Source organism: Lissotriton vulgaris, unplaced genomic scaffold, assembly GCF_964263255.1.
Source record: "Lissotriton vulgaris unplaced genomic scaffold, aLisVul1.2 SCAFFOLD_3362, whole genome shotgun sequence".
NCBI classification, from domain to species: Eukaryota; Metazoa; Chordata; class Amphibia; order Caudata; family Salamandridae; genus Lissotriton; species Lissotriton vulgaris.
The window spans coordinates 144,385-158,029 of record NW_028243025.1 but is presented as its reverse complement, the minus strand read 5'-3'; the positions used below and the strand labels follow the sequence as shown (position 1 = coordinate 158,029).

Below are 13,645 nucleotides of genomic sequence, written 5' to 3'. Positions count from 1 at the left end.
AGTACCATTTTATAACCTTTAATAAGGATTTTGAACTACCATTCATCCTAAAGAAATGTACAAGGGTAAAGTCTACTTCTAGGCCCACAGAATAAGAAATGGTGGGATTTTGCCCTTGTTAAGTGGTTTTGAATTTCCTTGTGGGCAAATGTACTGCTTGGGACAGGTTTGTGGGCGCTCATGAGTGGGTCCACCAGTAATATTTGATGAACCTAGAATAGCTTTGTCCCTGACAGGAGTACGCATTTGAATATCTGATGCCTGGTTCGGGTTATGGAGTATGCCCCTCATACTTTCCCCAGATCGGTATGTATGGTCCTGGATCTGAATAAGTCATCGGACTCCCTCGACTGGAGGTATCTTGTGTGTTCCTCCAACAGATAAGAGTCAGATGTATGCTCAAATTTATTCAACTGCTTTGCACGCTTCCTTCAGTGCAGGTCCTTCATGGCACCATATCTTGGTCACTATCACTATCTACTGGAGCACCAGAGAGGGCTATCCATTTTCCCCTCTCCTCTTTGCACTGGCGATGGAGCCAATTGCCATTTGTTTACACAGCGAAAAGGTCGCCTGAGACACCCCCTGGAAGACAGAATGAACACTGTATCCTTTATACAGACTATGTGCTGTTATACTCAAAGGATATCACTGCAGGCTGCACAGACATTGTGCTAGCCCTAGGTGTCTTTCACAAAGTACTGGGCCTACAGGTTAACTGGCAGAAATCCTGCCTCTTCCCTTATGCTCCAGAAGTGACACTGTATATAGGCAGCCGTATGCTCCAGCACCAGTGACATACCTTCCAAAACCTAGGTATACGTGTCTATCATGAAGATCCAATTTTGCTTGATGGTGACGTGACGCATGCTGCCACAGAGTTCTGCAGTCAGATATCATTCTAGGGGTCGCTACCACCGGCAGGGCAGGATTGACCTTTCTAAGATAATCATACTCCCTTGATTACTTTATTTGCTCACTAATCTGCCAATCCATCTGCCTGTCTGCAAATTCCTTCCATATTGTTGATACCCTTCTGGGAGCTCTGATCTGACGCAACGCATGGCATAGGGTTGTGTTAGCTAAGCTTCAAAGTCCTACTGACATCGGCAGCCTGGATGTTTGCAGTTGTGAACATTACAATCTTGCTTCTCAGCTACAGAGGCTTTGCTGCTGAGTCAGCGGTGAGTGCCTTGAAGACACTGCAACAGCATTGGCGCCATGAACACCTGCAAAGGTGCTCCAGCTCTTTTGTTCAGCGGGGCAGTCTGCCCGGCCCTCGCCCATCTATTAAGGGTAATTTACATCTGCTATTGCAGAGCCTTGATCCTCACAGCACGGGTTCATTTGTGCATCGGGCAATCCTACTCCTGAGCCTGACGTATATTGGATGCGCTCTTGCCAACCTGAAACAATGTCATAGACTGGAGACCTTAGGCCACCTATTCCAGGACAGACACTTACAGACACATACTCACCTTTGAAAAGCTTAGGGAAAAATACAACATACCCTCTTGGCCAATTTTTTACTTATACTGCATTAACTTATAAATTGCAATATCGCTGGCATGTCACAGCTAATGAACCTCCTCCGCATGCGGTAATGCAGGTGATCTACACTTTGGGCACGTGCTGGCACTTCATTAGGTGGTTGGCTAAGGTGCTTGTTGCCCACACGCTGTTTCCAAATTTCAGACAGATAGGAAGCAGAGTTTGGTAGGGAGTTCAACAACAGTGAATGGGGCCATATACTGGATCACCTGCGGTATCTAGTAATATAGTTCTATGTTCTGCATTGCATCTTCTTGACCCCATGGAAGATAAGATCATTCTTTCTGGGAGCCAATGCTTGTTGTCCTCGGGGCCGGTTATTAAGTTTGGAAACGCAGCATTTGTTTTTGACATGACCAGGGTTGGCCCCTTTTTGAACATTGGTAGTGATCAATTAGGCCAGCTTTAAGGGCATAGCAACCTGCGTAGTGGGGATGTTTGCACCCTATGCTTTTTCAAAAGCTCCAAAAACACAAAGCATTGACTCCTTTCCTGCACTTAGCTCTTCTGCTGGCAAGGCGCTCTATCAAATGCCTTTGGAAGGCCACTATGCTTCTTTCAGCCTCTGCGCGGCTTTGTGCAGCGCCTTTTGGGTTGAAATTAGGAGTATGCTACTCTAGCGCGAAGAGATAAGGGGACTCCTGAAATACCCCTTTTGCTGGGACAAGCTCATTCAGAGTTAACAGGCTCAAACCAAAAACACCCCCGCCCTCTGCAGAAGTGCCATCGTGCACCGAACATGCTATCTCCTAACTACTGCCACCCCTGCTTAGAAGCAACTATGTGTCACTGTTACTTGCTCCCTTCCTCAAGTGGGCACATGCAAAACCCTAAGTAGTCTCAACTCCCTATTTGCATGTCTTTTCCCTCCCGATACGCCACTCCACGTGGCAGGAAGAGTCAACATTGCTGTATTGAGTGCATGTAATGCACGCTGTTTCTTTCCACAGTAATGCTTATGCTGATCCAATCGTTCATACACTAACTTGTATGTTACTAGCTGTACGATTGTACTAATGCAATAGTTCTATAAAATTAAAATTGATCCATTCTGTTCTATGATAATAGCTGGACCTGCTGATCCTTTAAGTTCCACAGAACAGAGCCATCCACACTGATATGCATTGCAGGATACAAAGCTGAAAAGTTCTTGATAACAGAATGGGAAGTGAAAACATCCAAATGCCAGTCCAAAGGACCAGGAGCTAGCTGGTATAGAATCCTTTAAGTGTTACCGCCTGTCGTTGATCTACTTACTCTGCAGGAAAAGTACCATCAGAAGTAATGGATCTACTGAGTCGGACCACAGTAACTCAGTCTTTGACTTACTGTTTGATGAACAATCTGTACAGGGAAATAGTCACAGCAGGTCATCAAGCTCCCACCATTCTTTGAGGATAACTTCTCAAATAGCTGGAACAAAGGGATTCTAGAAAATTGAATGTGGCCGATATGGTTCGTCATGGAGGACAATGGTGTAGATCCACAATCTTAGGAAGCCTACACATGTGCCGGACATTGACACAGCCATAATGTGTTCCCAACTAAGCCGTGCAGTGGCAGGGATTTACAAGGAGATGAACACATACTCTAGGTCCAGGCAGGACTAGAACAACCACCATAACAAACCACCTCCAAATTCCAGAGAAGAAGACCCCATAGCACAGACAGGAAGACCCCTGAGGAAGAGCTTAGATACGCCTTTTTCAATAAACTCAAAGGGAGACCAGTTTCGAAAGGACTCAGTCAAAAACTGAAAATTGAATGGGTTGAAGGTCATTTTGTATTGGGCCAAGGCCAGGGCTTAATTTTCTAAAAGAACTAGAAATGGAAATAAGATTGGCACCTTTTTCAACATAGTTAAGTACCTCATTCAGTGTGGGAGCAGAGCCATATAGTACTAGTTCTCACTGTTTTATGTTTATTAATTTTAAAAACATGCTTAATCATTCAGTGTGAAAGAGGGACCATATAGTACTAGTGCTACTGTCTTCCGTTTACTAGTTTAAAAAGCATGTTTACTTAAATGACATTTTGTTAGTATTACACCCAGAGGTGAATAACACTGCCTAATAATTTTAATTGCAAGCCTATCTATGGAAGTAAAATGTATTTAATATAGTGAAGAGCCTACTAATAGGCACCCTACCTTCTACAGTCTTTAGGATCATACTGCAAACAAAGTGTACCATTTTCAAGTTAAATGTTATTTTGAATGCACTTGATGTGATAACTTACCTTCACTTTTGGCCTGTATTTAAGGTAAAGTGTTCTTGTGTATAGGCTGGAAGAAAAATAATTGATTTTATACTTTTAATACACCTAAATCAAAAATACATTGCGCAACAGATATTAAAAAAACATAGGCACAAAAAATTTGCATGCAATATTACTATGCTCAGTCAGACCTCAGGGCTCCATATCAGTAGGCACTTAAAAGCAATAAAAGACAATACGTAAATCAGAATCAGATTTAACAATTTCCCTTTATAGGAACCAAAAATGCAGGTTTTTGACTGAAAACATGGAGAACAAACTTTTTTGAGACCCTTAGTTCGATTGAAAAGAAAAGGTTTAAACATCAGTATGTGGTACCATTCAGAGAGCAAGGCATCCTAACAGTCACACGGTGTTATAAGAAACTCATCTGGATGGTCAAATACCAACTGGAGAGTTTATATAAGTGAACAGCCGTAAAATAGTTCTCTTTGGGAGATAAGTCTAAATTTACATGTTGGTAATGGGGATTCCCTCTTTGATAATGATGATAATGATACAATACTTATAAAGTGTGTAGGTCGGTCGTACTAGAGCGTCCCAGTGCTAAAATTGTTACCGTCAGAGAGATCTGGCGAAAGATCTTGTTCAGAGTGATACATGATACAATAAATGTAGGAATTTAAATCTGATGAGTACTCTCCATCAAAGGCCACAGGTATTATAAACTAAGCAACATATAACTGTGCAGGCTTTATATGCTTGCTAACACCATCCTATTAGAAGCTCATTAGCTAATCTGGCATTCTCAACCAACCAACAACTCCGCAACCAAACAGATCTTCTGGGAAGTGCGTCGGCTAATCTGACATTCTAAAACCAAACCACAACTAGTGGCAGGACAAGAGTAGCAAATCTATGAAAGGAAAAATAATTGTCCTCAAGGATTTAAATTGGGAGATGACAAGGAAAATAAGATCAGATCACTGACTCAACACGGTATTATGAAGAAGAGTTCTCATCACCTTGGAACACAGTAAGCTATTGGACCTTAAATTGCTAAGACAGTGAGTCATAATATCCTACCAACATTTACACTGCTTTAACCATAAGATTTGTGTCCAATATCATGAAGATGTCCTATTCAGCTGACATAACACATGATCCTATTTTGTACATGAAAGCGGTTCCATCAGAACAAAGATGCTTTCACAATATTTCAAATTCTTAATTATTTTTTTAATGTCTGGGCATCATTTGGGAGGGAACTAATTTGAAAGACACTTATGTCAAAAAATGGTCTACTAGCAAAGGACATTTCAGATATGTAAAGCACCAAGTTTAGAGTCTGGACTTCCATCAATGACCATAAATTGTAGTCTTTGAAGCCCAACTGAACAAACAAGGACTACATCTCTCACAATCTAATACATTATTGAATGAAATTCCAGAATCTGTAAATTAGGATGACACACATTTATGGAAAGATCTGGTGAACCTAGTTTCACTGTAGTTCAGTATGATCTAGTTTTATTGATTACATTTACCACAACAAATATTTGGTGCTTATGATGGAGCTCAATCACTTACTTTTGATTACCACCTTTAAAAGGTTTTTAATGTGTTCCCCGTTGGTACTTCGCAAGCGCATTGATGAAAAAACACAAAGTCACTATGCTACAGTTTCACTATTCTGCTTACCTCTCACTTTCATTACCCTGTAATGATATTTGCCTACAGACGGGAAGTGTCCCATACAATTTTTTTAATGAGACACGAAGTAGATCAGAAATTAGACTTACTCCAATTAGGCAGTTCAGTTGTAAACAACAAAAGAACAGCCTCAAATGCCTTGTCCTAAATGTGGAGACAGATGTAAAAACAACTTGTCTAAGATTGCAACCATTTGAACAATGGGGGAACCGAAATGGACTTTGTTTAAGGGGGTCCAGTGTACAAGTCCGACAACTAGTAACACAAGGAGGGTACAAAGTTCCCCGGGACAAGTAAAAGCTGAGTGTACTAAGGAGAGCAAGAAGGGGGGGATTCCCTTGTTGGAACTAAAACCCTTGCACACCCAGTAAACTAGGTGTCATGCTTCATCATATGGGTTCTGCTCCTCGTCAGTCTGGCGCTGCAATGTCGGACGGGCTCCCGAAACCGGGGCTCTTTATCGGAGATCTTTTGTTCCAGCCATATGGTGCATGCGTGTGAGAGGGCAGGGAAAGTGTAGTCGTGAAGTGAAAGTGAATTAAAAAAGGTGGGTCAGTTCACAATGCACTTTATTAGCGTGGTTGACTCCCTTGATTAAAAGGGTGGGAGGGGCCTCCACAAATGTTGCCTCCTTGGCAATACCCCTTTTACCCACAGGGACCACCACAGTTCTACCCAATGAACCCACCTTTTTTAGACAGAGGCTGGGGCAGAGGAAGAGGGCGCAAGCGAGGAGGGCAAAAAGTTGTACAATGGCAAGATCAAACAACCACACCAACATCGTTGGAAACCAGGAGCACGACCAGGGGAAGGAGAGTCTAAGATTGCAAACAGTCAAAAATTTTATGAAACTGACCTATGATCTAATAGGTCGGTTCCTAAAAATTCTAGTCGTCATGGGTCACAATCTGACCTACCTTATGATATTAAATCGTGACTCACTACAACGGGAGGCCTTAATAGGAATCATGGAGACCACCATATTTCCATTTGCTTTTAAATAAAGCAAGCGTTTTTGTTTTTAAATGTGGCCTATTTTGTTTAAAGGAAATGGGGCTATGTTTAAATAAAAAAAGTTTTTTTGTTTCTGTTAATTTAAGATTCAACAGTGGTCCTCGGGAACAATGCTCATGTTTTAACAAACTTTTTTTACATTCACAAAGGGAAAGGAGTCCAAGGAGAGCCCTGGATCCTTTGCTGTTGGCCAAAACAATACTATCTCCTTTAATTTGGCAGTAAATGTTGAATGATTTCGAACAAGATACTGTATGCAATATATATTTATATATGTAGGACTCCAATTCTGTATATGGAAGGGATGCCTACAACACGCCACTTCCAGATGCAGAATCAGTATTAATTTGGAATCCCATTAAAAGGAGTCGGGAAAATGGGATTAGTACATAGAAAAAAGCATTTTAACAGTTGAAAAGGCTGAATTGGATCATTTGCGACTGTTACAAGGCTAAGAATATCTTGTCCTTAGATCTTTAAAAACATGTATTCTTTCTCCTAACCGTACAACCAACAAGCCACTTAACCGCATCGCTGCAGGGGCTTTTCCCGCTGTGTGCGGCATTTTTAAAAATACCGCGTTACATGACGAGCTCAGCTCGTCATCAGCATAGGAGCGCCGTAGCTGATGATGAGCTGAGCTCGTCATCAGCATCAAAGTGGTTAAACATGGTGAAAAGGCTACACTGCATACCGCGAGCACCTAATGTGTGCACAAAACTTGCTGACTATCTTGCTGCATCTAATAGTCTAAGACTCCATGTAGGATACCCAAGCCCCTTCTTCTTGCATCGCCAAAAGATATGGAAGTACTGAAAAAGCGTTTTGGACCAGTTGCTCAGGGTCCATAGTAGGACAGCCCTGGGACATTAGGAATAAAAGGCCTCAACCCATATGGTTGGCCCCATTTACCTCAGCTTGCCCTGTGGCTCTGAGATCTAAATTAAGAATTAAGAAGGGAGAGAGTAGGTATCCACAGATTCCAATTCTGTTAGTCAAAATTTACCATTTATACCCAAATAAGTTATTTTTGAGCACCCACAATTAAATCGCAAAAAACGGTCAACAGAAATGTAGCCCAGACAGTGAGAAGTCTACAAACGCAAGTTGGTATTCCAAACAGGCCAAGTAGGTAGAAGAGAGAAATTTCCTGTGATATTCTGCAGACCAGAAAGACCCCAGCAGCCTTTTATCAAATGAACATCATAATTATTGCACAGAAAGGCATACATTGTCACAGGGGAATCCCCACTCTGTAGGTTCAGAGACTCCACTAAGGTTGTGTTGTAAAGCTGGCAAAGAAATGCCAAATTTGTACCTGAAAAGAATATGCAAGTAAGAGCCAAGGCCAGTCAGTATATGCCACCAGGCATGAAACTGTGTCACAGCTCCCAGGACAGGGGGCATCTTCTGTCGTAGTCCTCTGTTGGAAAAAAGGACAAAATAAATTTGAAGTAATAAGAACCAGATGCATAGATTATACAGAAACAAAATAATTATTTTCTACTATGGGATACATGTCTTCTGTCACCAGCATGAAGAATGGCTGCACACTGGGTGTTCAATTTTTCTGGGTCTTACCAACTATATTCATGCTTGCATTTTACTCTTTCCCATATGATAAAGACACTGTAAAGGGCACTCTGTGCTTTCACACAGTTTAACAAATGCTTCAGTATGCAAGGATGGTCCTGGACTTGTAGCCAGTTGCAGACTGCATGGCTGACTGGGTAAGAATTCCAGCTTCAGCCATTTTACTTGGTACTTTCTCAAGGGAGTATGCTGGGTGTAACAAACTCAAAACAGTCAATAATCTATTTTGTTTTGATTATTTGCAAACTGGCCAACACCTCATGGTACACTTGAGGCCTACAAGATAGCATCAAGAGAATGGTTTTTGAAATTTGATGTGATCACTGTGTTCTTTACATTGATGGAAGGGAAAGCACACTTGGTGTGCCTTAGTCTGTAGTTTTGCCAAACACAAAAAATAATATCTCTATTTATCCATTGTTATTATACACCTTTACAAGTTTATTTGGTTTCTTCGTATTAAAAACTCATAAAACCATTATGTAATCCTTCACGATTAATAAAAAAGCAACTAAAAGTCATACAAGACTTGAATGCAATTATAATGAATTAATTAACACAACATGCGTAACATTTACAAAATTTTCTTGGAATTTTTTGGAATTTCCTTTGTTTTGGAAGAAGGAACAAAATAGTATAACAGTTTAATATAACAGCACACAAGTTTCCTATAAATAAAGAGCCAGAGAGACTAGTAAGAGCTATTATTGCCAGTAGTTTCACAAGAAAGCATTAGCTCCTACTATAAGCCAGCTCCTAGACAGCAATGTGTCAGAGTAGAACCAAATATAAGGAAGATCTAAGGTATAGCCCAAATAATTTATGTTTGAACCAAGGATGTTATGCACAACCCTATGTAGAAAGTAGATGCTGAAAGCGGCTCCATCAGGATAGTCCACATCCATATCCACATAATTCGGCGTCTAAGCTGAGATGGTGATAAATGCTCGAATATCCCATTCTTCATGAATATGGCACGTTACATTGCATTCTTTTTCAACGCATGCCATTACAACGCAAGTCGTAACAACGACTGCTGCAGGGGGGCGCTGGATTTTGGAATAGTATAATTCACTATCCCAACTTCAGCTAGTGCAACAGTAGGGAAGGTGTTGGATTTTAAATACAACACCTTCTGACCCCTACTGCAAGTTGTTGTTCCGACTTGGGTTGTAATGGCATGCGATGTAACAACGCGGCGTTGTAATGACTGCGTTGTAATGGAATGTGTTGTGTCGCATGCATGGTAAACGATGTTTAACATTCTTCACGAAGGACCAAAGTGGTGTGGCATAAGGAAGTGACATTAGTGATTAAAAAATAGTTTTCAACAGCAAATAATTCGCATCACATTGCCTGTCCCCATAAAGTGTCCCACCAAGACACCTAGAATTATAAACAGTCAAAGCAGCTGTAAAGGTACCGCCTCCATACTTGTAGTGAAAGGACTCCAAGCTGGCTGCTTCTTGAACTCTGAATATTTCAGGAGGATTTCCCAACGTTTTGATTACTCAATTAATATCTGGCAAGTGGGGCAAACCCTAACACTTGAGCCTAAGCAATTCCTTTATGAAAAATCTTTCATCTGTTTTGCTGATGCCACTGCGCGTCTCTTAGACGTTTTCACCTTAAAGCGTTTAGATCCAGTGCGGTACCTTTCGAACCCTGGAGGAAGAAACTCAAGGCAGGTTTATGTGCAAGCACATAAAACAGTACCTTCAAACTGGCACTTTGTCCAATCCCAATTTTGAAACATCACACCATATTACCTATAAGGCAGCTTCAAGACCCTTAATGGCAATATTAAAAACAAAGGAAGCTAAAGCACAGCCTTGTCAAACTCCTTTAATGATACTAAATTTCCTTGTATATATCTGTCCAGACCATATTGGGTGCAAGGCTCTGTACGTAAGCGGATCAGCTTTATCAGGCTTGCATCAAACCCCGTTGTCTTCATGGTATTGATCAAGGTCTGTTCACCACCTCAAAGCATCTTTTCAATAAAAAACCTAGATAGACTTTTTTAAGATGGACAGATTGTATCCTAATCAACATTGAGATTGTGTGCTCATTGGAGTACTGTCTTTATGGTACATGGTGTACTGAGTGAACAGTTTGCAGGGGTGATTCCAGCTGGAGATGGTTCACTATATGCAATGAAGCTTCAACATTTGCTCTGTGGGAAGACAATCACATTTTTGAAGTAGTGAACACATTACATTAGGTCAAGGAGTTAGATCTAGAGCTTTAGAGGATCCTTTGTGTTATGTTGTTAGATGATTTTCATTTTTCTTCAAAAGCAAATATCGGCTTAAAACAGTCCAGAATTCCAAAGATTTTACTAAAAGTTACTGCTACAGTGTATTAGTGACTTTGATTCCCTACCTTTAAATAAGTAGTGAAATACAGCAAGTACTAATGACCTTGAGAATTTCAACCATTATTGTTATATCCTTCATTGTTTTAAGCTTCTGTGATTTCTTTTGTGCCACCCCATTTCCTGCCATCTTAAGTTTTAGCAATTCGACATTGAAGGGACCAGCAGGACATTACATCCAACCTTATGGAGGATCTGCTAGGCACAGCATTCAGTTTTGCTTTACCAAAGATACTTTCCCAAGAAAAGTTTTTGAGATAGAAGGAAAACATTTTTAATTGACTAATCTCCACCATGTATTCAAACATGGACTCATGGGTTAATCGCAGAGGGTGCCAAGCTCCTTGTGACTCCCACACTCATTTTCGGATTTTCCAAAGGTTAACCTCATCGCTGCTGTTCACATTCCCCTCCTGTGCTGGGCCCCAATGATAATGGGTGTGGTCGTGACAGAACCATTCCGTCATCAGCACAGCTCAAACGTGTCTGATGACGGAATGGTTCCGTCACCAGCATCGAAGGGGTTAAAGTCAAAACTTTTTCCAGTGTTTTCCTTTGAGTTAATACTATTTTTCTTTTGCTTTTTGGTCCCTATACCAGACTGCCTTCCTTTTGTGACCTTTTTCTTTTAGTCCTTTAAACGGACTTGTTTATGGCCTTTTATATTCCTACGTGGAACAACTTCAAAGTACTCCAAATGAAAGACTGCATAGATATCCTATGTTCTATATATCCTACAAGATATGAGGATGAACTCATATCATCCACTACTGAAGTGATCATACTTTAAAAACCTTATCCCCTTCCCTATAATTACTGATTTCTTACGACATGTTATATCAATGTGAAAAGAAATTGATACTCCTGGAAAGAATGCTCAGCAAGACAGACGTCTTGGAACTCAAAAAAAGCTATGACTTCTAATGTGACGGGAACTACCTTAATATTTGACCAAGATCATGAGAACAATTTTGAAATCTTTATCTCATAGGATTTAATCTCCCTCAAGAGATTTTATAGTTACTTTGGTGTCAGTGTCTATTGTCTACTGCATAATGAGAATAACTTTTTATTAGTGAGAAAGACATTCTCAATCCATTTTGTACAGCTACAGATATTTTCCAGAAACAATACAATTCAACGGATGCTAGCATCTATCAAATAAGAAGTGATGAAAAAACAAAAGCATATTCTGACAAACACAAGGAATGGTATAAAACGTTATCGTAAAACTCACCTCCATGTCTCACAGAAAATGTTGTCTATGTTCCAAAGTATAAACCCTAATAAAAATAACCCTAATGATGTATAAGCGAGACCTCTAAGCCATGGGTACACCCTGTGGATACAAATAAAGATTGTTAAGTAAGAGGATGATGATACAATCCTTGCATTCCATTATGTACAATAAAGTGTTTATTTGCAAAGGTTGCATTTAGAAGTATCAACAAAAAAGCTAATGTCAACAAATAAATCAATCAGATACCATAATAAATCTAGTTTCCTACTCACCATGTAACAATGTAAACAGATCGTAGTACTAAACAAGAAACCAGCAGCCCGTACATAACCTGGGAAAGGAGAGCGCAAGACCAAAAAGTAAATAACGTTTAAATATGTGTAAAAACTCAATATATTCAGGACTTGAAAAGGGCTTGAGATAGACATAGCGAATAAATGGAACTGGCAAACTCAAACGTACACGCTGAACGTATGATTCACAAAGGGCTTCCCACTCGTAGCGGAGGCCATAGTCGCGGGGGAGTCTCTGCACTCGTAGTGGCATCTCTGTAATGAGAATTCTCATTGCGGCGATTCGGCCGCGGGTGTAGACACTCCCCCACGACTGGGGGCCTGGTCACGAGTGCAGAGGGCCTTTGTGAATCAGGCCACGAGACTATGTTATTTTTTTTGTTGGAGCTGTGTGTCAATGGCATGCTAAACATTGCCAGATCTGGCTGTGTGTGAAGAAAAGTATAATTTCTTGTAATAAGAATTGGTGGCTTTCTCCTAGGGTAAGCAGCAACCCTTTCCTGCGATTCCTAAAGCTTTATGGGCGAGAACTAAATTCAGAGGCTACTAATTTACTGCTGAATATTCGTGTACTGTTTCGCTGCCCACTCCATCTTCATACCACTCGGGAACTAAGCGGTGGAAAATTCCTTTGAGGCGATATTCAAGATAACAAGCACAAGCACATACACTTTGTGGTTGTGACAGAATGCCTCTAACATTTACAGTTATGTGCGGCTCTCATAGAGCCTCCACTGTTTATTTCTGTTTCTAAATGTCATAACCCACTGCTATGACATAGCAAAAGTTGATAACAAAACTGGTAACCCACTGTTGTGATGTTGTAAAGTCCTTCCAGGCCAGGTGTCAGGGCCATCTGAGAGTCTGTCAGCGCAGTTCTGCTTGGAAAGCAGAAAGCACAGCTGCAGGGGAAGGAAGGCCGGGAAGGTGGTCGGGTTAATTAGGGATAGCAGGTAAGGTTTATTTTTATTTGGGACAGGGAGGAGAGGCTGTGTTAAGTATGGCTCCCCATTACTACTCTTACCCTTAATAGCAGTTGAAAGCAGGGGGAGATATAATGGGTAAAAGTGGAATTATGGGAATGATTTTCACCTCTGGATTCTGAGTGACAACTTACATAGAAAATGAGAGTGAAGCTCGAGTTGTCTAATGTCACGCAGAACCCCTCTGTGAAAAACATCCCCATAATTCATTGTTACCTATCTATAATTGTATATTGTGTAGTGTTTCCAGGGAGCTATATAACATAGGTCTTCAGTTTACCAGCAGCAATGCATCTGGTTTTTGTAAAGGCAGGAAAGATTTGTGATATGTGTAGCTTTGACACCTAAGGCAACAACAAAGCCCTGTGATTGAAAGAGGGTCCGATTCTACTGAAGTTGTGAGTTTCAGCTAATTGACTTTGTAATATTCGGGACATAATAATCTAATACTTCAATGAATCATCTCAGTTTCTAAACTACCCGTCCTGTACTACGGTTTTCATCTGGATTAGTGTGCAATTTATGGCTGAGCCAACCTCGAGAGTGGAAGGATTGTTCATTGTTGACCAGATGGACCTTATAAATGTTCCAGGTGGACCCCTTGGACTTTAACACCAGTACCCTTACAAAATAATTTACAGCTCTCTCCAGACTAAGGGGTTGA

The 13,645-nt window shown here is 40.8% G+C and overlaps 1 protein-coding gene across 1 annotated transcript in view; it reads right to left on the bottom strand.

The window, feature by feature from the left end:
• The window catches only part of LOC147668741 (alkaline ceramidase 3-like), a 106,656-nt gene that overhangs the window by 6,097 nt on the left and 86,914 nt on the right, over nucleotides 1-13,645 (bottom strand). Inside the window, exons 6-9 of the mRNA XM_086948465.1 lie at nucleotides 11,978-12,036; nucleotides 11,703-11,804; nucleotides 7,814-7,918; nucleotides 3,790-3,835 (exon numbers count right to left, since the gene is read on the bottom strand). Of these exons, the coding sequence (XP_086804591.1) occupies nucleotides 3,790-3,835; nucleotides 7,814-7,918; nucleotides 11,703-11,804; nucleotides 11,978-12,036 (312 nt within the window). The remainder of the gene's footprint in view (nucleotides 1-3,789; nucleotides 3,836-7,813; nucleotides 7,919-11,702; nucleotides 11,805-11,977; nucleotides 12,037-13,645) is intronic.